The sequence below is a fragment of the Oncorhynchus kisutch genome, linkage group LG8 (genome assembly GCF_002021735.2).
Source record: "Oncorhynchus kisutch isolate 150728-3 linkage group LG8, Okis_V2, whole genome shotgun sequence".
NCBI lineage: Eukaryota > Metazoa > Chordata > Actinopteri > Salmoniformes > Salmonidae > Oncorhynchus > Oncorhynchus kisutch.
Genome location: NC_034181.2, coordinates 66698153 through 66713911, shown reverse-complemented (window position 1 = coordinate 66713911; position 15759 = coordinate 66698153). Strand labels below are relative to the sequence as shown.

The following is a 15759-nucleotide window of genomic DNA, read 5'->3' as shown; positions in this document are numbered from 1 at the left end:
GACCGGACTCATTCATTTATCAACTCTTATACACTGAACAAAAATATAAACACAACATGGAAAGTGTTGGTTTCATGAGATGAAATCTCATGTTTTGAGGGGGTGCAATTGGCATGCTGACTGCAGGAATGCCAACCAGAGCTGTTGCCAGAGAATTGAATGTTAATTTCTATACCATAAGCCAACGCTGTTTTAGAGAATTTGTCCAACCGCAGACCACGTGTATGGCGTTGTGTGGGCAAGTGGTTTTCTGATTTCAACGTTGTGAACCGAATGCCCTATGGTGGGGTTATGGTATGGGCAGGCATAAGCTGCACACAACGAACTTTATTGATGACAATTTGAATGGACAGAATCCTGAGACACAATCCTGAGGCCCATTGTCGTACCATTAATCCACCGCTATCACCTCATGTTTCAGCATGATAATGCACAGCCCCATGTCACAAGGATCTGTACACTTCCTGGGAGCTGAAAATATCCCAGTTCTTCCATGGCCTGCATGCTCACCAGACATGTCACCCATTGAGCATGTTTGGGATGCTCTGCATCAACATGTGCAACGGCGTGTTCCAATGTCCTGAAACTTCACACAGCCATTGAAGAAGAGTGGGACAACATTCCACAGGTCACAATCAACAGCCTGATCAAATCTATGCGAAGGAGATGCCGCACTGCATGAGGCAAATAGTATCTGGTGTGACCAACTGGTTCTGATCCATGCCCCTACTTTTCTTTTCAAAGGTATCTGTATTCCCAGTCATGTGAAATCCATAGATTAGGGTCTAATTAATTTTTCAATTGGCATTCTTTTTATGAACTGTAACTATGCAAAATCATTGAAATTGTTTCACTTATTTTTGTTCAGTATAGTTACAAAAATGGGGTTCACCTACATAACTGATTTAGAACAGGCCTACACAGACGTTTTCAGCTTAACATAGCCTGACATGTTTCAGAATACATAGGCTACTTGTCCTACTAAACTAGATTGAGTCACAGTGAGGTTGGAGCAGCGTACAAACGAGGAGAATGCCGATCGAAGTTTAACTGTTCCAGTATCTGTTTCCACTGGAGTAGTTTCTTAGGTCAGTGATTCTTGATTAGATTTTGAGGAACCTTATCAAATCCAAGCTGTTAAACGTGCCTCAGTGTGGGCTGGGAGTTGATTTTCTGTGAGCCTAACAAACTACAGTAGTGGAAGACGCCAAGTCATGGCAGTCAATCAACAGTGGTCCAGATGGAATAGAAGTGACAGGATTTTCTCATGCACCACTTTAACACACCTGTTTGCTTTTACAGTTGTGGTATGTTGATGTCTGCTGATGAACCCATTGGCTGAACATTGCTATAAGTTCAGTCCTCGAGGACAACTCCAGGGAGAAGTCATGAAGGAACAGGCAAGTGGGAATGGTGCTTTCTTGAAAGATACAGTTGAAGTCAGAAGCTTAAACTCCAACCAAAGTGTATCTCATTTTTCAACCACTCCACAAATTTCTTGTTAACAAACTATAGTTTGGCAAGTCTGTTAGGACATCTGCTTTGTGCATGACAAGTCATTTTTCCAACAATTATTTCACTTATAATTCACTGTACCACAATTCCAGTGGGTCAGAAGTATACATACACTAAGTTGACTGTGCCTTCAGACAGCTTTGAAAATTCCAGAAAATTATCTAATGGCTTTAGAAGCTTCTGATAGGCTAATTGATATCAGTTGAGTCAATTGGAGGTGTACCTGTGGATGTATTTCAAGACCTACCTTCAAACTCAGTGCCTCTTTGCTTGACGTCATGGGAAAATCAACAAGTCTGGTTCATCCTTGGGAGCAATTGCAAGCCGAAGAACACCCATCCCAACCGTGAAGCACAGGGGTGGCAGCATCATGTTGTGGGGGTGCTTTGCTGCAGGAGGGACTGTTACACTTCACAAAATCCCGTCCTATATAAAGCCTTGACGACAATATAACCTCCTGTTCCGAAGACGTGAGGACGATGGTCCTATGTCAGAAGGGTTCAGATAATAACTACAGAACGAAGCCAACATCAGCGTGAGCTTTGGTTGCGAATGGTATGAACTTTGAACTCTTATTCACTACAGAAGTGATACCTCCTAGCTGTTGAGTTAGCAACAGCCGTTCTAAAAGAGGGTTCGGAAGGAACAGACAGAGTATCCCGTCTACCACACAACGACGTTACTACAACATATTCAATTTACCAGCAGAGACATTCTTCAGAGGACAAGGGACTCGGTTTCACAACACGGCCTTCCATCTACCACCAACCTACCGAAGCGCAGCTGAGAGTAAATATTTATTGCATTTTCCTTTTCCAAATGGGCGGTAATTTAGAATGCATAAGATACTGTATTTACGATAGCACAGCTTCACCCCTTGTTCCTCAGTCTTCCCGCTCTTTCACTCAAACCCAGCCCCTTTTGTGTAACCAGCTGTCATATCTGTTCCACCCGCTAGGGACTTTTTCCTTTATGACTTAATATGTGTATGTGTAATTCTGTGTGATTTAGTTAGGTCTTTAGTAAATAAATAATTAAACCCAGTTTTGTATTGCTGATTCAACTTGTTAGCCAGGGTTTGTGCAGATAATCAAGAATTTACAACTTTCAGATGACTGAATTAAGATGAAGATTAATATTGACTGCTATTGATGTAAAATATTACTAGGTCTTTAAGAGTTTATTCGGAAGATAACAGCTCTATAAATATTAGTTTGTGGTGCCCGACTCTAGTTAATTACATTTACATGATTAGCTGAATCAGGTAATATTATTTTATAGAATAGCATGTCACATCACTTAATCCGGCATAGCCAAAGACACGACAATGGCTCAAGGACAACAAAGTAAAGGTATTGGAGTTGGCCATCACAAAGCCCTGACCTCAATCCCATAGAACATTTGTGGGCAGAACTGAAAAAGTGTGTGCGAGCAAGGAGGCCTTCAAACCTGGCTCAGTTACACCAGCTCTGTCAGGAGGAATGGGCCAAAAATCACCCAACTTATTATGGGAAGCTTGTGGAAGGCTACCCAAAACATTTAACCCAAGTTAAACAATTTAAAGGCAATGCTACCAAATACTAATTGAGTGTATGTAAACTTCTGACCCATTGGGAATGTGATGAAAGAAATAAAGCTGAAATAAATCATTCTCTCAACTATTATTCTGACATTTCACATTCTTAAAATAAAGTGGTGATCCTAACTGACCTAAGACAGGGAATTTTTACTTGGATTAAATGTCAAGAATTGTGAAGAACTGAGTTTAAATATATTTGGCTAAGGTTTATGTAAACTTCCAACTTCAACTGTGCTTGGTTGAATCTGCTCTGTTTCAGACCCACCCCATATACTGCTTTTCCATGACCCTGAAGAGACATGAGGGCCTTGGTTACTTCTCATTCGCTCCACTTAAAATAAAAATATTTATTTATTTAACCTTTAACCTAATTTAACCACATAGCCCTAGCCCAGGTCTGCCTTATTGAGAGATCCTGACATGCCTTTTTAACAGGGTATTTTGTCATTAACATACTTGTTCTAATTCAGACCATAATAAAATGGGATATTGGCTACTCTGATTCCCTATGAGGAATCATTTGATGAGGAGTGCTTATGTATGTGTGTGTATAACATTTTTCAAAATGTAAGTATCAGACTCTAGGGCAGCAACAAGAAGCAGCCTACATTGAGTGAAATTAAAATGTCATGCATTAAATCAAAATCGCAAGACAGTTAATGCGGTAAAGCACACGTGTAATATGTGTATAGGAAACCTAATGAATAATTCAGTACGCCTCTACTCAGAAATGGGCAGTGCCTTATGAATAATATGTTACCCTGCCTCTCTAATGTTTATCGATAGACCCAATCTGACAGCGGTGATATTCAGAGTCGTTATGGCGTCGCACCGAACGGGAATGGGATTTTTCAGTTGCCGCATGTATTGGAATTTACCAGTCATGTTCCACGTTCTTTTGTAGTTAAATATACACATGCAAATGAAGGAAGAAGATAATATACCGGGAACGGTCAATGGCACCGTTATGGAGCGAAAACAAGGTGGTGTCGAAGATAGCAGGGGTTGTACAGACACACTGGTCTACGAAGCGGGATCTAATCAAGCTGCAGGTCGTGGCGGCCGCAATGGTACAGGAAACCGTGTCGGAACGGGGATACGCGTTCTAAAGGTAACTATCAAGCAGGTCATATGTTTAGGTTTATCAAAATTCTGCAATCGCACAGTTCCCGGTTCTAACAGGGCCGAAGTGCGTGTGAAATTATACTCACGCGTCATCCAGTTTGAGCATCATTGATGTTCTCTTCTATAGTGATAATTATGTTGGTTTTGAAAGTATAGCGTTCAGTGCAACAATGTGTCGAACTACATCGCCATCATCCTTTCACTGTAGCTCTTTCTAGATTGTAACATAAACATTTGACTGAACTGTTACAGTAGGCAACCATTCGAAATGTTGCTACATATTGTCGTGCTAAACTGTGAGTCTAACCTATTGATCAGAACACGTCAAATCACATGTTTGAACGTGCTGTTTATTGCTGAAAATGAATAGCATAACCTATTATGGATCGTGTAACATTTTGTAAACTTTTCAATGTGTTTAGCTATTTAGGCAACATGTTTGTCATTGGATCAAATCCACTTTGAAATTCCTAAATAGCCTATGCAAAACCGAGTCAATAGGCTAGCGGACCACCGATAGGCCCCATCGAAATCTTGGACTGAGATTGTTCTGTAGCTTCGAGCCCTCAGTTAGCACGCACGATTGACAAGACATGTGATTAACTGTTTCCTTACTCATTCGTGTGCTCTTCTGCCATTGTCACTCATTAACCCATTAGGCGCAATTTACATAAAACATAATGGCTTGTGCCAATTATTCCCATGCATAATACTTTAGAAAATATATTTCATAGGCTGACATGACCCTCAACCATGCTTCTATGGATAGACTGCTTATCTCACCAATCTCTCATGTGATACTGTCATGGAGAATACCCCATTCAGTTACAATTGCACTAAATATAAATATCCAAAAGACAACTTCATTGTAAGGACCATTAGATTTTATGTTAATTGAATCATGAATGGCTGCTGCTGCAGCTAACGGTAGCCTTGTATTCAAGCAACCAAGATGTAAACCTATGAGTGGCGAGTCAGTGGCGGTTGGTGCCATTTTAAGATGATGGAGGATGATCATTGTTTTAATGAGCTTGGCCTTATTTCTATTACAGCATATTGAATGACTGCCATTGATATTCTATTCACCCAGCTCAATGTAACATCAATAGGTTTAGGCTACTCCATGATACTCAAATATACCCTGACCCTACCCATAAGGAGGTTGTTTAAACTAGCCTATGAATGAAAGTTTACAAGGCAGGTGCACATGTCAAGATACTGTCACCTTGATTACTAAAAAGTGACACATTCGAAACCGCCTTACAGAATCTGGCATGCATTTAGCTGATCTAGGGTGTAGTCATTTGTCCAACAGTTGCAAATGAGAGTTTCTATTGGACAAATTCAGGTACAGTGCATTCTGAAAGTATTCAGACCCTTTGACTTGTTCCACATTTTGTTGCATTACAGCCTTATTCAAAAATTTAATAAATCGTTTATTTCCCTCAATCCACACACAATACCCCATAATGACAAAGCAAAAACTGTTTTATTTTTTATTTTTTTTGTACATTCAAAAATGTACAAAAATGGGGTTATTAAATTTTACGTAAGTATTCAGACCCTTTACTCTGTAAGTCCGGGCTCTGGCTGGGCCACTCCAGGACATCCAATCTGATGTCCTGAGCACTCTGGAGCAGGTTTTCATCAACGATCTCTCTGTACTTTGCTCTGTTCATCTTTCCCTCGACCATTACTAGTCTCACAGTCCCTACTGCTGAAAAACATCCCCACAGCATGATGCTGCCAACCACCATGCTTCACCGTAAGGATGGTATTGGCCAGGAGATGAGCGGTGCCTGGTTTCCTCCAAACTTGAAGCCTTGCATTCAGGCCAAAGAGTTCAGACTAAATAATCTTGTTTCTCATGGTCTGAGAGTCCTTTGGGTGCCTTTTTGGTAAACTCCAAGTGGGCTGTCATGTGCCTTTACTGAGCAGTTGCTTCTGTCTGGCCACTCTACTGTAAAGGCTTGTTTGGTGGAGTGCTGCTGAGATGGTTGACCTTCTGGAAGGTTCTCCCATCTCCACAGAGGAACTCTGGAGCTCTGTTATTGACCATTGGGTACTTGGTCACCTCCCTGACCAAGGCTCTTCTCCCCCGATTGCTCAGTTTGGCCGGGCAGCCAGCTCTAGGAACAGTCTACTCTAGGTGGTTCCAAACTTCTTCCATTTAAGAATGATGGAGGCCACTGTGTCCTTGGGGACCTTCAATTCTGCAGAATTGTTTTTGTACCTTTCTTCAGATCTGTGCCTTGACACAATCCTGTCTCGGAGCTCTATGGACAATTCCTTGGACCACATGGCTTGGTTTTTGCTCTGACATGCATTGTCAACTGTGGGACATTATATAGACAGGTGTGCCTTTCCAAATCATGAATTTACCACAAGTGGACTCCAATCAAGATGTAGAAATATCTCAAGGATGATCAATGGAAACAGGATGCACCTGAGCTCAATTTCAAGTCTCAGCAAAGGGTCTGAATGTTATGTAAAATATGGTATTTCTATTTTTTTGTTTTAATAAATGTACAAACAATTCTGAACCTGTTGTGATTTTTGGGTTGGTGTGTGTGTAGAGGCTGTATTTTAGAATAAGGCTGTAACATAACAAAATGTGTAAAGTCAAGGGGTCTGAATACTTAATGAATGCACTGTATGTTTATCCCTGTTTGACATCTCAGAACACTGTTTGTTAATTCATCTTCTGATCACTCTGAGTTGTTTGAGCTTCATTTTACAGATTTGATCTTTGCCATCTCTGGCCTTGGACAGTTGTAGTGGTCATGGAGTGAAATGACGGCAATGACTGTCTGGGCCAATGGTCAATGCTCAGGGTCGTGGCAGCCTCTCTGTGAATGAGTTTTCCCATCATGTTGACTCACACATAGAGACCTATGGTGTGTGCATTTTGTTGCCTGTCGCCATTGACATGTGTGTGTTGTCATTGCACATAGTGAGGTTCTCTATTTTTGGGTGAGTGTGTGCATATGTTGCCTGTCACCCATTGAGGTGTGTGTTGTCATTGCACATTGAGGCCTGTTGTGTGCGTCTTTGGCGCTGTTGTGCTGAATAGATGCAACTCAGGGCCCTGCTGTCTCCTCTGTTGTCTGTGTGTGTGCTGCGGTGCAGTGTGGATGCCAGCAACTGCCTCCCTGTGCCGGGCGGCTGTGGGGATACACGGCATCGTGGGAGGATGACTTCATCAGTGTCTAACTAATGACCTGATGCCTGGCCACTAGACTCAAAAACCAGGGTCCAGTTCACACAGCACCATCCTGGCTGTTCTTACCCTGTGTAAATATTTGTTCCGAGCTTCTCCAGATTTGAAAACAAGGCCAGTGACTCTGACACAGGCTACACATGTCATTCTGGGTTGGGCTCTCAGATTTAGCAAGGATCCCATTTTAAGGTCACCAACGCCTATGAGCTGTTTGCAGGTAATCTAATCTGAACTTTCAGTTTTGCCAACCTGACAAATTGACTCAATTGAATTTGTCATCTGGATGTGTTGGAACATGATGCAGCTTGAGATGTCCTTTATTCAGAACAAGGCTGCTGCAAGACGAGTTATCATTAACTACCGTAGAAGACCATGTAAAGTACTCTTCTCTTACACGCCCAATACATTTACAGCGTATCAGTGGTGGCGGTCTTTTCATCTAATGTTTCTGTTTCTCCAGCGGAACATGAAGAGGAATGGGAGCAGAGGCTGTGTTACCAGGAAGACCCGCTTTGGATCGCGGGAGCGGGACTGGCTGAAGGGGGATGCCCAGCGGGGCTGTGTGTGTCTGTACGGGGGAACAGTTGACCCCCAGCCCCCAGCCTCGGGCCCACAGGCCTCCTCCACCCTCCAGGCAGACCTGCGGCTGGTGCTATGCTCCACCACTACCACGGTGGAGGAGCTGTGTGCCCAGAGAGAAGTAGAGGGACTATACCTGCAGCTCCATGGAGACCTGCTCAGGTAATACTCACCACCACAACTCTCCTCTCCCACTCACGTCTAGTACCACGGTGTTATGTTCACAACTCTCCTCTCCCACTGACACTCACGTCTAGTATCACGGTGTTATGTTCACAACTCTCCTCTCCCACTGACACTCACGTCTAGTATCATGGTGTTATGTTCACAACTCTTGAATATGTTAGAAAGATGGCATTCTCATAGTGTCATTGGTTCTATTTATTGCTAGACAGTGTGTTAAATTCCAAATCTAAGTAATCCCATTCATGTTCAATGTCACATCTTTGTGCTTTATTCACCTAGTCTCAAAGCCTGATCAGTCTCAAACCTTTTCATACTGTTGTAGCTTTGTTACCTCATTCTGGCACTGCCAATTCCTCCATTCTATTTTTACACATTGGGTCAGGTTTGTACTCTGTTTTCTTGAGTGCTTATGAGAACTCTGCTGCCTGTCTAGAACAGGAACAGTCTCAAAGATCTAGACTTTGACTGACCTACACTACCGTTCAAAAGTTTGGGGTCACTTCGAAATGTCCTTGTTTTTGAAAGAAAAGCACTTTTTTTTATCCATTTAAAATAACATCAAATTGATCAGAAATACAGTACATTGTTGTAAATTACTATTGTAGCAGGAAACGGCTGATTTAAAAAAATAAAACTTAAAAAAAAAATCATTTTTATTGAATATCTACATAGGCGTAGAGGCCCATTATCAGCAACCATCACTCCTGTGATCCAATGGTACATTGTTAGCTAATCCAAGTTCATAATTTTAAAAGGCTAATGGATCATTAGAAAACCCTTTTGCAATTGTTTGTATTTTATTATAATTTTTTATCAATTATGTTTATTGTATTTCTGATCAATTTGATGTTATTTTAATGGACAAAAATATATATTTTCTTTCAAAAACAATGACATTTCGAAGACCGTTCTCTTCCTCTATAGTGCGCAGCGAATTCTACTAGAGGAAAAGACCAAATGAGAATGACATCCTGGCATTTTAAAGCATAAAACATTTTTAAAAATGCATGCCTTATAAAACTGCATTTTTTTCGCATACCCAAAACACCTAATATTTAGAACACAAGTACGGGTATTCAGACAGACCATGACTTGACAGCTGTTTATGACAGCACTTTTCCAGAATAACTCGTCATGACGATGCCTCTGAGACAGGCTATAATCTGGTTATACCCACTTGCTCTCCTCTTGGCTTTTTTTGGTCAGGCAAGGGAATGCATTTTACTCCCGGTAAGACTATTTTTGGTTGAACGCTGAGCACTGCAGGATGCACTAAATGGGTCATGTTGTGCAGAAGAAAAATAACGCATAACATGACTGAGTTTTGTAGTGAATTACACACCTTGTTGCAGGATGCGCTTTACCTCCCCCTATGATATTGATTTTTACCAGCTGGAGCCCTCTACCACCTGAATTACATTTCTATAATCTATTAATACAGCTGGAGCCCTCTACCACCTGAATTACATTTCTATAATCTATTAATACAGCTGGAGCCCTCTACCACCTGAATTACATTTCTATAATCTATTAATACAGCTGGAGCCCTCTACCACCTGAATTACATTTCTATAATCTATTAATACAGCTGGAGCCCTCTACCACCTGAAATACATTTCTACATTCTATTAATACAGCTGGAGCCCTCTACCACCTGAAATACATTTCTACATTCTATTAATACAGCTGGAGCCCTCTACCACCTGAAATACATTTCTATAATCTATTAATACAGCTGGAGCCCTCTACCACCTGAAATACATTTCTACATTCTATTAATACAGCTGGATATGCACTGGCAGTTTAGCACTATGCTGGTAAAGTTCTTTTCTGAAAAGACTGGATCAGCACGGGCATGTCTCTATCTTTTTTTGAGCCTGAAACCCTCTCAGGTTTGGTCCTGTAACCACCTAGGCTTCTCCTCTCTCCCCTTAAGGGAACTCTGATCAAAGTCATTTCACATATAGGTGATACAATGTCTGATTTATCTCGGTAGTGCCATGTTATCTCCTCCCACATCCTGAAGACTGTTGGATAACTGTGCTGCCTGGTGGAAATGTCAACACTGGGTAATTTCATGTACCTTCAGGTTTGAGTAGTGTTAGTTGTATTCTTGTTATTACAATTTCAAGGCCCATAGTTAGAGATTTTCCTGTACTTTTGTTTACTTTTTAGTCAGTACTTCTGAAAGTAGCGCTCAGAAGACAAAAATGGTCCCAGAAAATGTGTAGATATGTGCATCATGTTATTGCTCTCACTCTGCTGTGTGTGCATCTTGCTAGCTGTCACTCAAAGGAACTTCAGCGAGGAACTTCAGCTCATTTGCTGGAACTCTAATTGTTAGGGGGCTGGCCATACGTGAGGGGAAATGTGGGGAAAATGGGGCTGCACAGCTTCCAGTGAAACCCCTTTCAAACTAGGGATTTGTATAGCAAATTGATGTAAAACAGTCATTCTACTCATAGATTATGCATGTATGAACTACACTTTGACACATCTAGCACAAAGCGCTAGGTTTAAAATATATATTTATACTTCGCCAAAGTTCTGGAGAATGTCTTAAGAGACATATACACAACAAATTAAGGGAATGTATCTAGCCACCCAAATGAAGGAAAGGAGCGTTTTGGTGTCTTTTGACAGAGATTAAGTGACTGTAGATTTAGGAGCCTACTGTACTCATGGCCACGAGGGGAGTGGATTTGTGAATAAATGTACATGCTCTCAGAGCTTGTGTGAATGGTCGACAGGCAGTCCTGTACAGACAGTCATCCCTCCGAGCCTGCCAGGATCTGTCTAAATCCTGTGTGAGGTGCTGGGGCCACGACTGTGTGTGATCAGCAGACATGATCCTGATTGTTAGACCCCGCTGGCAGAGGGAGTGTGGGCATGGGCAGAGAAATGCCACAGCAGCCACCAGACGCTGTGTCACCTCACCATCGCACTGGTGTGACAAGGGCTGTGGCTGGAAACATCATGGTAATCCTAAACTACAGTACATAGAGGACCTGCGCTGGGAGTTGGCTATCACAGGCGTACTGACTAGGGTGGGTCTCTTAGAATGTATGGAGCGAGGTGGGGAGGAGAGAGCCAATGATGACTTCTTCTAGAATGGTAATGCGTTAGAATAAGCAACACAATCACACACTGTATGCCGCAAAGAGTTGCAAAATCTGAGGCTTATTGATTTACAGCATATTGTGAATTTTATTGGGCAAAGCTGGGGCTTCCATAGACAGTGGGTCATTGTGAAAAATACCCTCACAGATTTTGAGTGCATGGAGTATTCAGTGGTTCTGTAGCAGATATCCTTGGTGTGTTCACGTGCGGATCAGAGGTGTTGCGTTGAAGGCGTGCCAGTGACAGGCTGGGGGTCACAGATTGCAGGCTCAGCAGACCTGTTTGATAGCAGCATGAGAGGCCCTTAACAGGATTAGCCATGGAATGAGATGATGATTTCATTCGGGCAATAAGGCAGAGGACTCACACAGGGAGTTAAAATAAAGCGGTTCCATCAACATACCATTCAGACACATTATTCCGATGAGCTATTGTTATTAGAGTGCATGTTGGTCATTAGCAGGTGCTTCATATGATTAATGATCTTCCTCCATGTTCTTCCTCCATATCTGACATTGAACTTAGGACCTGATACCTGTGCGGGGATAGTTTCTCTCTCTGCTTGATTGACATCCGGCACAGAGTTGGACTCTGTAAATGTTTTGATAGAGGAACCTTGTCAATTCCCCAAGTCTGAAAGTGAATCACCTGTGTCCAGCTCTGCTGATTGGCGTGACAGCTTTCCTTTGGACCTTACCTGTCATAACACAGGGAAGGATGGATTGAAATGTCTCTGCTTGCGTGTGAGTGTGTGTGTGCTTGCGTGCCAGAAATGGTGGATGAACTATGCCCCTTTGGTTGGATTCCAAGCGTGGAGGCAACAATACACAAATGATTTATGTGTAGAGGAGAATATGTGTGCCTGTTAAGGGTATTGCCTGTGATTGGCATGTATCCTGATGGTTTCTATTTCTGTCCCTATAGGAGGCTGGACCCCTCTGAGCGCCCTCTCCAGATGGTGTATGACTACCTGGCTGCTATAGGCTACCAGGACCCTCTGCGGGTTCAGAGAGAGGCGGCCAACTCGGACCTCAGCTGCATGATCCGCTTCTACAGTGGTGAGTAGTGACCCAGGGGGCCTGTCTACGGCCATCTGCAGGCCATGACAGGCTCTCCTTCACTTGGCTCTGGCTGGGCTCAGCCAGCTCTGATGGAACTAGGCCTGGAGCCCTGTCAATGGACCTGGCTCTACAGCTGATGGAGCGGTCTAAACTGTCAGCTTCTGGGATGGGTCCTGTCGTTCTGATCTATAGTATGTGTGTGTCGGAGTGTTTGTGACGGTGTGTGTATTTTTCCACTACTCTCCCGGCTGCAGGGCTGTTAGCACTATCCTGACTTAATGAAGTAGGCTTCACTCACCTCGATTGGGGTTTATTTTTGCATAATCTTTTTATGCATATAACAGTCTTTGTCACATTGGAGGAAAATGGTACTCTTTCTAGTATTCTCATGCTTTGATATGCATCATTTTCTTACCTATCTGTTAATATTGTATCTCTGGGTCTGCATACTGTCTGTCTGTTTGCAGGAGCCAAGCAGCCTAGGCTTGTTGTACTTTAGCTTTCATACCGGCAGCAAGACACACCTCTGATCGTGCTGGCAGATCGGTCTGTCAGAGATTTTGGAGCAGCATTTTGTACTTAGAAGAATTCATGTTTTCCACTTAAAGGATTATGCTTTCTCTGTCTGCGCCTCTCTACACTTGAGTGAAGACACTGTCCCTAGCTTCAGTATTCAGCTAGTCTCAATTATTCTAGCACATTAAGAGGAATCAAACTGGTTTATCAGGGCCAGAGGGGTAAACTACGAAGCAAGCTAGATCTACTCTAAAGGTAGCCAGCTTCAGTTAGCTTTCCATTCCAGCTCAGGCTTCATCCGTACTACAACGGTGAATATTGCTCGTCCACCTGCGGCTAACTCTAGCACTTCTCTAGTTGTAAACTGAACCCTTCATTGAGACAATGCTGAAACGTCAATCCATGGGCAAGTCAGTTACACTTTTATTTTTGTCTTTATATATTTTGGCCTGTTTTCTCCCCAATTTCATGATATCCAATTGGTAGTTAGTCTTGTCCCAGCGCTGCAACTCCCGGACGAGAGAGGGGCGCCATGCCAAGCCGCAGGAGGGAACACCGTACAGCTGGCAACCGAAGTCAGCGTGCATACGCCCTGCCCGCCACAGGGACTCGCTAGAGTGCAATGGGACAAGGACATCTGGCCGGCCAAGCCCTCCCCTAACCTGGACGCTGAGCGCTGCCTCATGGGTCTCCCGGGATCGAACCCTGGGCTGTAGTGACGCCTCTAGCTCTGCGACGCAGTGCCTAACACGGAACCCAAACCGGTTGCGAGCGTGCGCCATTGTGCATACATTTATTTTGTTCCCCTACACCAAACGCGATCACGACACGCAGGTTAAAATATCACGAAAAGCATTAAACATTTATGGCAATCTAGCGACCTGTCACCAAATTAATGTCAATGATTCAGTTTGTTTTGATATTTTAACCTGCGTGTCGTGATCGCGTTTGGTGTGGGGTGTGGCAAAATAAATGTGTGCACAACGGCGCATGCGCGCAGCCGGTTTGGGTTCCGTGTTAGCCCTTGGCAACGCAGACGCTCGTTGAAGCGCGCGAGCAGTATGGGTGCAATTATTGAATAACATAGTCAGGGTATTAGACCCCTACGCCACTCGTGAGGCGCCCTGCATTTTAATTTGTGCCGAAATCAAAATGAAAGAAAAGGTATCTTGCAAATTCAGCAGGCTATCATATAAACTAGACTTTTAGATGTGCGGTCTCTATTTTATTATTTTGGTGTGGTTATCAATGCACAAGAACCTTTTCCCTCCAATTATAAAATAGTTGTATTGGGTCATACAAAAGTTTAACTGTGCATGAAGTTTCCAATGCATTTGTCATTACTAAATGTGTAATGTGATAGGTATTTTAACATTACTATTTTGAACACACAACACATTTGATTTAATAAAATATTTAATCAGTTTGTCTTTCTCAAATTAACTGGATGATGATGCAATCTTTGTGAGAGGGCGGGAATCTGCTGTCATTGGTCCTCAACTCGCGGCTCAGACACTCAAGATCAATGTAGTTAACTCGTAGTTAGCCTGCCCGGTGCAGGTTAGATCTGAAGGATTTGTTGCCATAGAAATTCACCTGGCTAAAAGGTGAGCAATGTTTGTGGTACTGGTTATTACAAGTTACTCGAGTTGACCAAAGTTACCTTGCTAAGTCCTCAAACTACATTTGTAGTTTTGGTGCTGAGGTGATGTCTGTTTTAATAATGTTTCCATTTTTTGAACCAGCTTGTATTGTGGTTTGGGTTGCTACTACAACGGTTCAATCCCACATCTTCAAAATGAGGGCCCATGAGTGGCTGCCTTCTCTTCTGGGAAGTGGTTAAGTGACCACTGCTGGTTCAGGCCTGTGAGGGATTTGTGTCAGAAGCAACCCTGGGAGTGGGTAACCTTCATTACTCTGAGGCCAGGATGCAGCCCAAACAGCCATACATCAGGGCCCAGACTGACCATCCTTCTTCCCTGGGCCTGTCGCAGGTTAGCGTTTTTGTAATGGATCTTGTTCTTTAGGCAACTCTGCAGTGGTCACTAGCTGGCACAGCCACAAAGTCATAAAATCAGATTTATAAACCAAACTGTAACCACACTGCTAACCTTAATGCCTAAACCAAACCATAAATGAAGACCAAAGAGCACATTTTCGTTTCCTGAATGTTTACAATATAGCTAATTTTGACTTAGGCCAACTGCAAAGGGGAAATCGTTCAGTTTGAACTCGCTCAGGACAAGACACATGACAATAAACGTCAACCTGCGGGCCTGGCTGGCAGCGTCACTGCTCTGTCACAGCCCCAACAGTAACTAACTACCCCTGAGTCACTGTGATGTATGGCACCAGATACAGGATGGATGTGGCTGGTTCATTTTAACACACTGGGAGATGTATTTACAATGGTGTGATGTGTCCATATCATTGTCACTCTCTCTCTCTCACTCCTCCCTCTTTGTGATCCTGTGTGGTAGTGGCAGGTCTAATTATCCTCTTATCAGTCCTGATAGGCTTTGCTGTAAGGGGAAGAGGAGTGGGGACCTGATGTTCTGTAATGCCTCTCCTATTAATAACCAGGTTGGTGCTGAGACTGGCTGGGCCTAGCACTGTGCAGCGCTGTGTTGCTGAGTCAGTGTCACTGTGTCTGAATGGCAGGGGCTGTGGCCACGCCCATGCTGTGGTGAGAGACAGTGAGAATGACGGAGCGAGAGGGGAAGAAAGTGTGGCCAACATCTCTGGCCAGCATAGTCTTCTCACACTGTCACACACGGTGAAGGAGCCCCTCTCTTCCCATCCACAGACTGGACATGCTCAGGCATTTATTTTTTATTTAACTAGGCAAGTCGGTTAAG

At 43.1% G+C, this 15759-nt stretch overlaps 1 protein-coding gene across 1 annotated transcript in view; it reads left to right on the top strand.

Annotated features, from left to right (window-relative positions):
• The first annotated feature begins 3897 nt into the window (after positions 1-3897).
• Positions 3898-15759, top strand: part of LOC109895248 (PH domain leucine-rich repeat-containing protein phosphatase 2-like) — a 51673-nt gene continuing 39811 nt past the window's right edge. The window contains exons 1-3 of the mRNA XM_031830914.1: positions 3898-4205; positions 7900-8180; positions 12249-12382. Of these exons, the coding sequence (XP_031686774.1) occupies positions 4011-4205; positions 7900-8180; positions 12249-12382 (610 nt within the window). The 5' untranslated portion in view covers positions 3898-4010. The remainder of the gene's footprint in view (positions 4206-7899; positions 8181-12248; positions 12383-15759) is intronic.